This window comes from Bubalus kerabau, chromosome 1 (assembly GCF_029407905.1).
Source record: "Bubalus kerabau isolate K-KA32 ecotype Philippines breed swamp buffalo chromosome 1, PCC_UOA_SB_1v2, whole genome shotgun sequence".
Taxonomy (NCBI): Eukaryota; Metazoa; Chordata; class Mammalia; order Artiodactyla; family Bovidae; genus Bubalus; species Bubalus kerabau.
In genome coordinates, this window is record NC_073624.1 from 218,278,887 (window position 1) to 218,293,528 (window position 14,642).

Here is a 14,642-nt window from a genome sequence, read left to right on the forward strand (position 1 = left end):
AAAGTGATTTTCAAAGCAACCCTTGTACCTGCTTCCCAGAAAATAAGTAACTAGTAATAAACATTTTATGAGAAATCTCCTGTTTTAAGAAAAGAGGGAACTAACAAAAAACAGTATTTTCTGGGTGTCATTTTTAACCCAGAACAGTTTTCCTAATATTTGGGGACAGCAGGAGAAGGGCTAATAAAAAGGCAAACAAAGTGAACCATAAAAAGGCAAAAAAGCTAAACTATGGTGAACCATACTTACCCTCCCCATCTCTCTGCAGATGCATTGTTTTGAAATCAATGAGGGGAAAAGTGATAGGGCATGACGCTAATAAAATGGAAAAAATGGCAAAAAATACTAAAGTGAACACACAGCACAGTCAGAACAAACCATACACATAACTAACACAAAGCCAAAGATACCAAAAACATTTCCCTAAAACCAGTTAGGCATTCTGCTCAAAAACTTTATTCAAAGAAATTACTACTAACCAAACTTTAAAAACAAACACAAACATACATTTCCATTTCAGCAAGCAAGGCAAAAAAATTAAAGTAGTGCTGTTCTATTAAAACTCAAACATAAAACTGAAGAAATGGAAACTTAATCAGGTACTGTGGAAGCTTTTCAGTATAAACAATTTGACAGAAAAATATTTCCCTTAGTTTGCTCTGCAAAATGATTCTACTGTTATCTCATACAAGAGTGAGCAGGTAAGAATCTGAAGATGTCCACTTCCATTAAAAATCAAGACCTTTGGATGGCTACAAATGCATACTGGTGGCAGACATGTGCTACCCACTCGCTAACTGCATTCTGCTGACTACCCTTGGAACAATACAAAAACCCAAGACCCACATACTTAGGAAGAATGAGATGGTCCTCCATTTGAAGTCACCCTACTTCTCTGTTAAGAGTCATTTCAAATGGGGTACATCTCTTTTTCCAAGGTATGCAGATCTAAAGTAATTTGGTTTCTTGAGGAAGACTATTATTTTAGAATATCCTAAACTCCCAGTTATGGAAAAATCAGTCTCTGTATTGTGGGCACAAGTGGAAAGAGCAACATGGTCTGCTAACAGCCACTCTCCCAAGCACATGCAGAGTTCATGGCTGAGAAGTTCACTCAGGTGTCGACTGCTGTTGGCTCTCTGAAAGTCACTGACCCGTATTCCTGGAAAAGCCAGGAGGAGGTCTATGTGGACTTGTCACAGCTGTTGAGCCAGGGCAGCTCAGACACTGAAAATCAGGGATCAGGAGTACATAGTGACCTTCCCTTCCCTACCACAACAATCTGTAAACAGTCAGTGGATTCCGACAAGGCAACAAAAGAAAGCCTAGCATCAGGCTCTCTTTAAGGGAAGCCTTCAGAAAGCTGAAGCTGGACAGAGAATGTCCTATCTCCTCAGACAATGGAAAACAAATGGTCTTCTATGCTTAAAACTTAAGATCAGGACCCTCAGGCCAAGGACTATAAAGGGCTATTTGTCTGCATCCTCCAAAAAGCAACAGCATTAAATACTCTGTCAGAAGCCCAGCTTCATCTTTCAGAGACTCCTTTCCTAACTTTCAGCTCAAAGGATGCTCTGATGACCACCACTCCTTCTCAGTAACTACACCAGGATGAGTAACTTAAAGGGACATTTGAACTTCATTGCCACCAGAATGCTAATATATCCCTAACCCTGGGGAGCATCTTCATAAATTCCAAACATCCTGAATAACCCAGAACAAAGTAAATGGAGGATAACTTCCTGATTTAGTCTAAGTTATGACACATAATACACCGCTGGGCATGCCAAACATCTAGACCAAAAAGGGAGGAGTAGGGATTGAAAGACAGCAGTAAAGATTGGCAGAATGACTTGGTTGGGGCTTTTAAAATATTGGCTATACCTTAAAAATAAATAAAAATGCTCCAACTGTGATCAGGTGTGCAGACTTGAGGTGGCAAAAGGAGCACATGATATTGGTATTTCAATTCCTCATACGTTATTGGCTAACTTGCCAAAGGTGAGATTACGAAGAGATCTTCATTCAAATGAACAAATATGTAACTTTAAGATTTCTGAGTGGTCTCCTTATCTCTTTACATAGGACAGGATATGATCCAGAAGCCCCCCTGGATCCAAATATGCTTCTTATTTCTACTCCTCAACTGCAACATTTTATTTCAAAGTTTACAAATACACAGCAAAGTTTTTAGAGAATTTTACAAAGGACATCCATATACCAATCCCCTAGATTCTACTACTAACATTTCACTATACTTGCTTCATAACATTTCCAGTCCATTAACCATCTTGTTTTCTTCATGGATTTCAAAGTAAACAGTAGATATTCATATACTTCTCCATAAACCCTTCTGCATGCTGATCATTCACTGAAGTTTGGTATTTATTTATAGTTTTTGCTCCTTTTGATTAAAAAAAAACTTACATACAATGAAATGAAGGTCTTAAATACACATCTGCCGAGTTTTAACCCATGTGGTTTTGCCTTTTAAGTTAAAATTAAAATTTCTCTCCTTTGTAAAACTTGTTAGGACCCTGCTCCCATACCTTCAAAACCTAACAGAGATACAGGGACATAGTACAATATTTGCTTACAAATACCTCTGAAGATAATTTCTTTTTAAATGTATTTCTGATGATTATAAAGAAAAGGTAGCTGTATTCTAGGCTCTCTATTTAAAGTGGTGAGATCCCTAAAGCCTAGCATACTGGACTTTCAAAAACCGGGAGATAGCACCTGATTTGGTTTAACAATTAACAACAGCCTACCCTTGATTTTATTTTCTTTATGTTTTAACATCCATCCTCAGAGTTAATGGATAAGAATTAATTCAAATGAGATAACTGCCCCATAATTTCATTAGCGCATTTGAGTAAAAATAGTCACTCACTCTTACATGAATCAAATAAAAACGAATAAGGTTGCTAAGAAAAGAGCAGTAATCTCATTACTGCCTTGGGTAATTTCAGTTACAAATAACATTATCAGGAAAATAATGTGTGTGGGTAAAATTACCTTCCCATTTATCACCATCAGAAACATTCTTCAGATCTAAATGTGGAATTTGGACACATGCTGCTTCCCCTTGAACACCAACACTTTGACTTCCTGGCACTTCTGATTCAGTGTTGGCATTCAAATCACATATCTTGCTACTAGAATCCTGTATTTTAAAATAAAGAATACATTTCACAAACAAGAAGCTTTCCATGCCCTATTTAAAAACAACCAGCTTATGTTCTTGCGTGGTCCTCATTAGTTTACCTTGCCTACATAGGCAACTGTCCCAGTCCCACCATTCAAGACAAAGTTTGGATCCCAAACTGAGGAAATTGTTTTCATAACCAAGTTGCTTGCAATCAAAAGTGGCAAATTAGAAAACAAAAGCAAAAACAAACCAAAAACCAAAAGTGGCAAATCAAGTTGCTGTTTGACTGTAAAACAACTGGTGAGAGTATTTGCATTTAAATCTCCTTTAAACCTATTAAACGCAAGAGTCAAAGGCCAGATACCATAACTGGTAGGTTAAACCTAGTCAAACTTTAAAGAACCATAAAGAAAAGTAATTCTTACCAGAATCAAGTGTGACAATTTATCACTGTCAAATGACAAATATTCTTTCCTAAAAATCAAGTAAAGTTATTAGTCTTTTAAGAATAAATTGGTTACTATCACTGCATATTTCTTATCTAGATTCCTCTCTTCCTCATACAGTTAGCATTTACAGTGTGAGAAAAGAAAACGACAACTGCACATATGCCCGTTCTTTGGAGCCCTGTATCTGAAAAACACACACTACTGAAAATATCCAGAGAATCAGTTCATGTTCAGAAAAATTAAGTACATTCACCACTCCCTTACACATCTACTTCCCAAAACAAAAAACACTTTAAAATGAAAAATATAATTCACAATAAATAAAAAACAAAAGAAATGAATATATAATGGAAAAGATTCTATAAAATAAGTAATAGTTTTAACCAATTGACTTCATTTTTCCATATTCTGGGACATCTTTTTCCATTTAAAGATTTTTTTTTAAAGTATAGCTATGTCCTAAATTTTAAATCTGATGGTATTCTATTACAATCAAAACAAAGTTACTACTTCTAAACCTCTCCTTCTTCAAAACATAATGGTAACAACATAAAAAGGAAATTTTATAAAATTTCATTTATTTCCCTATAAAAACTAATCCCTATCTAGAACAAGTGTTAAAGCAAGCTGTCACAAATCATCTCTACTTACTTGACCTCAACAGAATATCTAGCATCACAATATGCTGACTGTAGGAATGTTCTCCTCCCCAAAGACACTGTGGCACTGCAATCTACAGTGATATTCATAGGTGCTGCTCCTCCCCTGCCATAAAAGTGTGCACTCAGAAGACAGGTCTTGATCTAAATGTGGCAAGTCAGCTCCTCATATATATATAATTACCTTGTTTGCTAAACATGAAAAACAAACTAAATTCCCCGGCAAGCAAAGGCTCTCTTTTGCTTAGAGTGGGAACAAATGGGGGAATGAGTTAAATTCTAGCCTAACAGATTAAAAGACCTAATCATCTAAATTTGAGAAACATGAGGGTTAAACAAGCAAAATGTAATCTACCTAACCAAGAAAATCTTTTGGTCTAAAAAGCAGCTTGCTAATCTATACGTAAGTTGAAGAGGAAAGAGCTTTCTCAAAAAAGCTTGAGTCCTCGCTAGATGGATCTTTATTGTTCTATCAAATCCAGATGTCATCATTTTGAGGATGCCTGTTAATGCTGTTAATCTTTTATCTTCAGCCCATAGCTCCAATATTCCCTGGGCTGGAAGAGAATCATTCCTGCCTCCTGAAAGGAAGCACAAGGAGCTGCTGTAAGCAGGCAATCTGTGGACCTTCAGTGTAGGGGGATGCTCCAGAGATATGGCTCCAAAGAATTTACTTGCCCTAAGAGAACAGGTTTTCTACTCACAATTAAGAGAGATAACAACATTAATGCAAGTTTACCCTTGCCAACAGGCTACCACCAAATCAGTAACGTATGGGATTTCTCGGTATTAACAGTCTAGTCTGCAACTTCATTACTGATGTGTTTTCAGAAGATCAAACCGTCACTATTAAGAAAATTATCCACATTTTTTAGCAACGTCTTAATGAATCATAAAAAGAGTAATGACATTCAAAACTTTAAAACATTCTAGAAAGCTTCTGTTCAAAGGGACTCTATCAAGTATCTATGGTGACTAAGGATTCGTTCAGTCGTGTCCGACTCTTTGCGATCCTGTGGACTGTAGCCCACCAGGCTCCTCCATCCATGGGATTCTCCAGGCAAGAGTACTGGAGTGGGTTGCCATTTCCTTAGTTAAAAGACTTATTGCCTAGGGAATGCCCCCTTCCATTACTGCAAGCCAAGGACATAAACAAGCACTAACTGCGTCGGACTGTACTAGGACACACAGAGGAACTGGAATAGGAGCAAAAAATCCCTATATGTTTGTCCAGGCAAATATGTTACAATCTTTCAGTTTGCTGTCCACAGTTCCAAGACTTCTGAATTAACTCACTGAAGCATGTATTCAGAGTATCAATAAACTCCCGAACTGTTCTACAAATCAAGTGAAAAGTTTGAAGTGTTTCCAAGAAGGCAGTGTTCTAATTTCTGAATGTTTTCCAATTTATAACACCTGTCTTAACCTGTATCTACTCTGAATATTTATGGACATTTAATATGTCTTATGCTGCTGCTGCTGCTCAGTAGCTCAGTCATATCTGACTCTCTGTGACGCCATGGACTGTAGCCCACCAGGCTCCTCTGTCCAAGGGATTTCCCAGGCAAGAATACTGGAGTGGGTTGCCATTTCCTTCTCCGGGGATCTTCCCAACCCAGGGGTCCAAACTGAGTATCCTGCTTTGGCAGGTGGATTCTTTACCACTGAGCCATCTGGGAAGCTCCAATATGCTTTATACTTAGGATCAAAATAAGATGTTTGGTTTTGTTTGCTTACCTAAAATATATGTTGTAACAGAAAGCTTCATCTAAAAAATTCACCCCGGAATCTGTAAAGAACTCCAATTTTCAAAATGAATAGTTAATTAGCAACAACAAGAAAAAATGCTTACCTCTCAAGACAGTCATCTTCACCATCACCATGGTCACTGCATGGCTCTAACAATATACCTACACACTGACAAAAAGAACACCACTTATTAATGGAGTTCCCATCCCCTTAAAGTTGAGAAGTTTCCAATCCAAATTAGGATATTAGATTATAAGTTAGTCAAATGCCCCTCTTTTAACTACTACTTAAAATAGTCTGTAGGTGTTAACATCCCTTTTTAGAGAGTAATTGACCTTCCTCAAAACTTGAGTTGTGTTTACGGGGGTGCATGTGTATAAAATGAGGACCCTGTTTTTCTTGCTACCCTACTGGGCAAGAGCTACTGCTACCACTATCACATTCTTTTTCCTTCCTTAGAATTTTCTCCTCTAAAAATGACGGTCAGCTACTTCTCTTTCTCATCAGCAATGAACATACAAGTTGGTTAACTTCCTAGCAGGTAACAGAGGAGTCACATAGTTCACCAGATCCCTTTATGACATATATTTGAAATAACAACTCTGAAACTCAAAAGCACATGAGAATGCTCCCTAATTTTCCAATGGGCTTTGAGATACCATTCCATGCCTACTCCTCCCTAAAATAAATACCTATCAAGTCTAATACAAATGTCCTGTGCATACTTCAAACTATGTAAACCTTTTAGTGTTTTTGATGATCACCTCAGAAATCAAGATTTGATCTTCCTAGATTCTTAAGAAACTACTACTTGTGCAGTTTTGTTTAATGTGAAAGACAGTCTGTAAAAAGTTATTAAAATACTCTCTTTTTGAATATATCTCTGTGAAGCTAACTAGCCTCATGCACTTGAAACAAAAGAATCTATAGCAACAGAGAGAATGCAGAAGCACATATGGGAATCCAGCTGACTTCTAAGTCAGACAGTAGCAAGATCACTAAGTATGTATAACAATGTCATGCCTCAAAATAACTTCTTTTAAAAATAGCTACTTTTTATTAAGAAAAAAAAAGGCAATCTTATTTATGTTACCTTGAGTGAGTTTATTATGTTAAGTGAATTAATAAACATTTTAATTGCTCAGTTTTAATTTCTAATATACTAAATACTAATAGACATACCTAGGTACACAGAAGTTTTTTGGGACCCTCAATAATTTAGAGTTCTAGAGTATAAAGAGGTCCTTGGGACCCAAAGTGTATAGAACCACTGATCTAAAAATCAGACTTCAACAACCTCCATGCTCTGGAATATAGCTTTACATTCTTAAATATGAGGGTTTCAGGAACCGTGAAAAACCATTATACAGATTCAATATTTAAAATGAGCCTTTTTGCTCTACTCCACCAAATTCAAGTCCCAGTTCTTTCCTTCTGATGAAAAATAAGACAATAACAAGCACTTATGTGCCTATCTTATGGTTGTTGTCAGAGAATCAAAAGAAAGAGCTTTTAAGAGAAACTGTAAAGCTCTATTATAAAGCATACTATTACATGACCAACCCTAACTTAACCTATAATTCTTTTTACTATGAAATAACTGAAATAAAATATGATCACTGATGTAACTAATATCCACATATCCTCCACCCAGATTTAGGCAACATAATTCTTAAATAGTGAAAAGTATTAAACAAGATCTCAATTAGGGATAATATAAAAAATGCAGTGACGGCAGCAAAAGCTGACAGCCCAGCAGTGGAGAAGACAGATGAAATTCAAAGTCGAGTGCAGAACTGTGCTCTACACAGTATCTCAGGACAAAGAAAAATAAAAGTTATTAGTCATGTTAGCATACAGCCAGTCTTCATTTAACATACAGGAAATATGCAATACTTTCCTTAGAAACTAAAATATACTTCATCACCTAGAAAAAATGTTACTTTCTCAGAATTCATTCCAGATAAAATATTCAATCCTTTATACACAAGAAGAAAAAAGCTCTTTTTTCTAAAATATGAGATGACAAAGCAGCCTGTGCTGTCTTCCCTCCCTTCTCCACAAACATCAGAGTCCTTATAAAGGACATCTAAGGCACGCTGGTCTCAATTCAGGAAAGCTAGAGCCCTTTGGTGAAAAAAGGTGGTGGCAATGGCAGCAGTGGGAGCAGCAGCTACAGCACAATCATATTGCCAGGGTATTAGGGGCTGTCAGGACTTACTGACAGGAGCTAATTAAAGACCAGTAATTTCCTTGGTCTCCAGCCATTCCTTAGCCATCCACAACGATACTTCCACACAGCTTAGTCGCTCATCCTTCCATCTCCACTGACCTAGTTTTGCTCAAGTACGGCAGCTACTTCTTTTAGATAAGCTAACTATCCCTGCTTTATTCTACACATTTCATCTGCTTGTAAGAAAACTTACTAAAGCATTTTCAACCACCAGATGGCAGAAATAAAGCTACAGAACTTTAGAATCTAAAAATTTGGATTACCCAGAAAAACTTAAAACTGTAGTCTCCAACTTGACTTTATAGTTGAACAGATACAAAAACACGTTGGAGCAAAAATCTGCTGTGTGTTAAGCAGAAAAAAACTTTTTAATTAACAACTTTCCATTTAAATGAGTGCCAACTCATTATATTTTTCTGTCAGTTAGATTAAATGTGAAAGGTATGTGCTCAGTCATGTCCAATTTTTTGCAACCCCATGGACTGTAACCCGCCAGGCTCTTCTGCCCATAGAATTTCCCAGGCAAGAGTACTGGAGTGGGTTGCCATTTCCTACTCCAGGGGATCTTCCCGACTCAAAGAGACCAAACCTGTGTCTCTTATGTCTCCTGCATTGACAGGCAGATTCTTTACCACTGCGCCACCTGGGAAGCCCCATCAGTTAGGTTATGGAGACTTAAAAAAAATGTTTTAATTGAGGTATAGTTTATATACAATATTATATAAGTTTCATATATATAGCATAATGATCCACAATTTTTAAAGGTTTTATAAAAATATATTAAATATTCTTCAATCTAGCCCAATTTCTTTCACTGAATTAATGTGGGCAAAACTGATGAGGTCGCCACAGCAGATGAACCATCAACAAAATGAAAAAATAACCTACAGAATGGGAGAAAATACTTGCAAAATCATGTATTTGGATAAGGAGTTAATCTCCAAAATATAAAAAGAACTCATAAAGCTCAATAGCAAAAAACAAATAATACAATTAAAAAATGGGCAGAACATCTAAACAGACATTTTCCCAAAAACGAAGTACAGATGGCCAACAAGTACATGAAACGGTGCTCAACATCACTATCAGGAAAATGCAAATCAAACCCGCAATGAGATACTACCTCACACCCATTAGAATGGCTATCACCAAAAAGAGAACACAAAGAAAGTGCCAGTGAGGACGTGGATAAAAAGGAACCCTCGTGTTTTGGAGATGGAAATGTAAATTGGTACAGCCACTAAGGAAAATGGTATGGAGGCTCCTCAAAGAATCAAAAATAGAACTACCATGCTTACTAGCAATTCCATTTCTGGATGTTTATGTGAAGCAAAGAAAAATGCTGCCTCAAAAAGACAGGTGCACCCCCATGTTTACTGCAGGATTATTTACAATAGTCAAGATACAACCTAAGTGTCCCTCAATAGATAAACAGCTGAATAATTTCCTGTGTGGGTGTGTATACATGTAACACACACATAATGGAATATTATTCAGCCATTAAAAAAAAAAAACCCAGCATCCTGCCACTTGCAATAACATGGACGGACCTTGAAGGCATTATGACTAAGTGAAATAAGTTAGACAAAGACAAATACCATATGATCTCACTTTTATGTGGAATTTTAAGATAAAGTCAAACATCTATATAGAAAACATATCTGGTGGTTGCCAGAGGTGAGGGTTGGTAGTGGGGAAAATGGGTGAAGGTAGTCAAAAGGTACAAACTTTCCAGATAAAAAATAAATAAGATATAGAACTATAACATACATCATCATAACTGTAGTTAATAATACTATATTGTATATCTGAAAGCTGCTGAGAGTAGATCTTAAAAGACTCATCACAAGAAAAAAAATTTAACTGTGTGGTAACAGATACTAATAACTAGACTTGTGATCATTTCACAATATATACAGGTACTCAATGTTATGCACTTGAAACTAACGTAATATGTCAACTAAACCTCAATGTTTTTAATTTTAAAAGAGAGACTGTTTTAAAAAGAGAGACTGATTTAAAAAACAACACATTATTGAATGGTTGTTGCCTGTCAGAGGTATTGAGTATTTCTGTTTAAAAAAGAAAGTGGAGTCTCATAACAATTCAAGTCAAATTGATAGCTATTTCTTCCTCTTGGTTGTCTGCTAGAGCTTCCCAAATACTTCTGGCCTTCACTTCTGAAAGGAGGTACTTAAATTCCAGCAATTTCTCAGGGTTCAGAAGATATAAATAGGGTTCAGAAGATATAAATAATTGCAAATTTGGCACGGTGCCAGCCATGCAGGTCTGCTAATCTGGAAATGAACTGATTTTATGAGAAATCTGGGCTTCCCCAGTGGCTCACCAGTAAAGAATTCGCCTATACTGTGGGAGCCACAGATGTGGGTTCAATCCCTGGGTCAGGAACATCCTCTGCACAGAGACCCACTCCAGTATTCCTGCCTGGAAAATCCCATGGACAGAGGAGCCTGGTAGGCTACAGTCCACAGGGTCGCAAAGAGTCGGACATGACTGAAGCATCTTGGCATGGCACGATATGAGAAATTTACTGATAACATCAGATATTTTGATATGAACTCAAATCAGGCTACTGATTTACCAACACTTTCCACCCTCAAACAGTACAAATTACTATAGAACTTGTTATAACTAAAAACTTAAGAGATCAATCTCATCGTATCAATACAAAAATCCTTAAAATTTCCTAAGACCTGATATTTTATATCTGATAAGAGACTTACTCAAAATAATAAAGAACTTTTAAAACTCAGCAAACAACTCAATCAAAAAAGGAACAAGAGACCTGAACTCAGCCAAGATATTCAGATGGCAAAATAAGCATATGAAAAGATGCTGAACCCTATGTCATGAGGGAATTGTAAACTGTATCAACGAGATAACACTAGATACCTATTAGCATGGCCAAAATCCCAAACACTGGCAAGGATGTGGAGCAACAGAAACTCTCATTCACAGTTGATGAAGGAAAGAGAAACAGCCAAATTTATGCAAGCATTTAGCTTATAATAAAGGTATAGAATTTTTTTTTTAAACCTTGCCATGCAGCTTGTTTAAGCATGTTAAGATGCTTATAAAATGTTTATAAGATGTTTATCAGGGCTTCCCTGGTGGTCTAGTGGTCCCTGGTGGTCCAGATAAAATCCCTGCTCCAGGAAGAGGCCACATGCTTCAGGGCAACTGAGCCCATGAGCCCAAGCTCTAGAGCCTGAGAGCCACAACTACTGAGCCCACACATGGAAACTACTGGAGCCTGTGCACCCTAGAATCCATGCTCTGCAGCAAGAGAAGCCACCGCAATGAGAAGCCTACACACCACAACTGGAGAGTAGTCCCTACTTGGTAACTAGAGAAAAGCCTGCACAGCAACAAAGACCCAGTACAGCCAAAATAAACAAATAAATGAGTCTTAAAAAAAAAAAAAGATGTTTTAAGATATTAAGATGTTTAATTAAGATGTTAAGATATTCAAGATTGCCAGGAGAAATATCAACAACCTCAGATATAGAGATACCACTTTAATGGCAGAATGTGGTCTCTTGATGAAGGTGAGAGGAGAGTGAAAAAGCTGGCTTAAAACTCAACATTGAAAAAGCGAAGATCACGGCATTTGGTCCCATTGCTTCATGGCAAATAGATGGAGGAAAAGTAGAAATGGTGACATTTCATTTTCTTCAGCTTCAAAATCACTGTTGATGGTGACTGCAGCCACAAAATTAAAAGACACTTGCTCCTTTGAAGGAAAGGTATGACAAACCTAGACAACGTATTAAAAAGCAGAGAAAACACTTTGCCAATAAAGATCCATATAGTCAAAGCAATGATTTTTCCAGTAGTCATATATAGATGTGAGAGGTGGACAATAAAGAAGGATGAGCACTGAAGAATTGATACTTTTGAATTGTGGTGTTGGAAAGGACTCTTGAGAGTCCTGTGGACTTCAAGGAGATCAAACCAGTCAATCCTAAAGGAAATCAACCCTGAATATTCATTGGAAGGACTGATGCTGAAGGTGAAGCTCTAATACTTCGGCCACCTGATATGAAGAGCCAACTCATTTGAAAAGACCCTGATGCTGGGAAAAGATTGAGAGCAAGAGGAGAAGAGGGCAACAGAGGATGAGATGATTGAATGGCATCACTGACTCAATGGACGTGAGTTTGAGCAAACTCAGGGAGACAGTGAAGGACAGGGAAGCCTGGCGTGCTGCAGTCCATAGGGTTGCAAAGAGTTGGACACGACTTAGGGACTAAACAACAACAAAGATATTCAACGCTGAGCAGAGCTTCTAGGTATAGGAATCTAAAGTTCAGAGAGAGATCTGGACTAGAGTACAAACTTGGGAGCCTTTAGCTGAGAGATGGTATTTAAAACCACTAGACTAAATGAGATTACCACTGGAGTAAATGAAAATTAGTGACTTGAGAAAACTGGGCCCTGGGCCACATTAAATTTCAGAACACAAAAAGCAATCAGCAAAGGGATACAACAGCCAGTCAAGGAGGAAAAAAAACAACAGAGGAGTGAGATATCCTGAAAGCTAAGTGAAGAAAGTGTATCAGTGGAGCAGAGAGACAAGAACAGAATCAATAACCATGAACAGATGAAAAAAGATTAATCTAATATGCCAGTGAAAGAAAGTAAGATATTAGTTACATACGAGTCCAATAAAACTAAGTCCAGGAGCAGCTTAAATTCTGTGAAATGTTTTCCAGTTCATAAAATAGGTCTGTACTTTTACTTCTTTGTATCTTTATAACAAACCTCTAGAATGGGTATCACCTCCCACTTATATAAAGAAAAACAAAACAAAACAAAAATTCAGAAAAGTTAGGTAACTAGTCAAAGTTATACTGCTATTAAGAGGCAAAGCCTAAACACAAATCTTTGATTCCTTACAATATGTATGTTAGCATATGATTTAGAATGAAAACATGCTTAAGAAAATTTCATCATCCATTAAGTATCTTATTTTAAAAAGTGTTAACAAAACTTTGAAACACATCTTAGAAAAATGCTTTGTACACTCAATGAAATTATTTTTTAAATGTTATTACTAAAAATTGTTGACAGTGAAAATAATTTACTTCTTAAATGATGTTCATGGGTTTTCCATAATTATGAAAAGATTCCATGTTCTTCAGAAAATATCTGGGACATACATGGCTTTTAAAAAGAACAAAATTCAACCATAAAACCAACAATCACTTCAGGTGACACTGTAATTTGTTTCCTTCCAGAAAAGTATTTAAAAATAAGGTATTCTGCATCTACTTCTCTATTCAATGATGGTTCCTGATCTCCACTGAAACAATGTATGTTCTTCGGACTTGGACTCAAGACAAACACATGTATCAGCAAAAAGAGTGAACTATGGTTTCTGGTACCAAAGGAACACATGAAGCAATCAGAACTGTAATCTAGTACATACATGGGTCCCCACCCCCTGGGCTGCAGTCTGTTAGGATCCTGGCTTGTGAGGATCAGCTCACAGCAGAGGTGAGAGGCAGGCAGGCAAGCGAGCAATACTTCATCTGCCACTCATTACCACCGGCACCAGCACCCCCCACCAAATCCATGGAAAAACTGTCTTCCATGAAACTAGTCCCTAGTGCCAAAAAGGTGGGGGACTGTTGACCTAGTACACGTAACACAGAGATTTTTAAGTCTCTACATTTCTTACCTGGTTATTTTCTTCATCCTCAAATACAAAATCTTGCTGCATAACTTCATTGTCTAAATTAGTGCTAGCCACAGGTTCTGAACAGTCTCTGTTATGTTCACTGGCATTAATAATACCATCAGCAATATCAACCCTAGTAATGAAGATTAAAAAGTCAGATCAGGCCACATGTTGAATATGTAATGCCTTTAAAATACATAAATAAAAGTAACAATCAGAAACTTTTTCTCATAGTAGAAAACATATCTTTTTCATAAAGATCCAGTTTATTTAGCATGTCAAGTTAGATTATAAAGGATTCAAAGTTTATTTCTGTCCCTCCATGGGATGTTGTAAGGACCTTAATTTATTATCCACTTTGAATATTTTCACAGCAAATGAATGGCTTTAAAAATAATTTATGTGTCAAAACAGTGATCTCTCTTACAAATGCACATGCTAAATCATAGTAACGACTTGTTTGCAGATTAAAACCCAAGTCTAGCACTGGGCAACAGTGTTTAACACCTTTTCAAATACAACAGGAATAGCTTCCTACTGCAGATTTTTTCATCTTACATAATTTAGAATACGTAAAACACTGCAGGTTGTTTATAAAGATGATACCCCAACCAGACAATATGAGAATTCTACCATGAGAATATGAGTTATTTCTGTAATAATATCTGAGCATAGACATAGGTTTTCAGGATCTCTA

General features: G+C 36.8%; 1 protein-coding gene across 8 annotated transcripts in view; it reads right to left on the reverse strand.

The window, feature by feature from the left end:
- Nucleotides 1-14,642, reverse strand: part of FAM13B (family with sequence similarity 13 member B) — a 95,395-nt gene that overhangs the window by 16,137 nt on the left and 64,616 nt on the right. For 6 of the 8 annotated variants that reach the window (XM_055554638.1, XM_055554649.1, XM_055554657.1 and 3 more), the window contains 5 exons: nt 13,946-14,078; nt 6,112-6,176; nt 3,577-3,625; nt 3,019-3,166; nt 250-315 (listed from right to left, as the gene is read on the reverse strand). In XM_055554638.1, the coding sequence (XP_055410613.1) occupies nt 250-315; nt 3,019-3,166; nt 3,577-3,625; nt 6,112-6,176; nt 13,946-14,078 (461 nt within the window). The remainder of the gene's footprint in view (nt 1-249; nt 316-3,018; nt 3,167-3,576; nt 3,626-6,111; nt 6,177-13,945; nt 14,079-14,642) is intronic. The other 2 variants (XM_055554664.1, XM_055554679.1) reach the window with 1 other exon arrangement.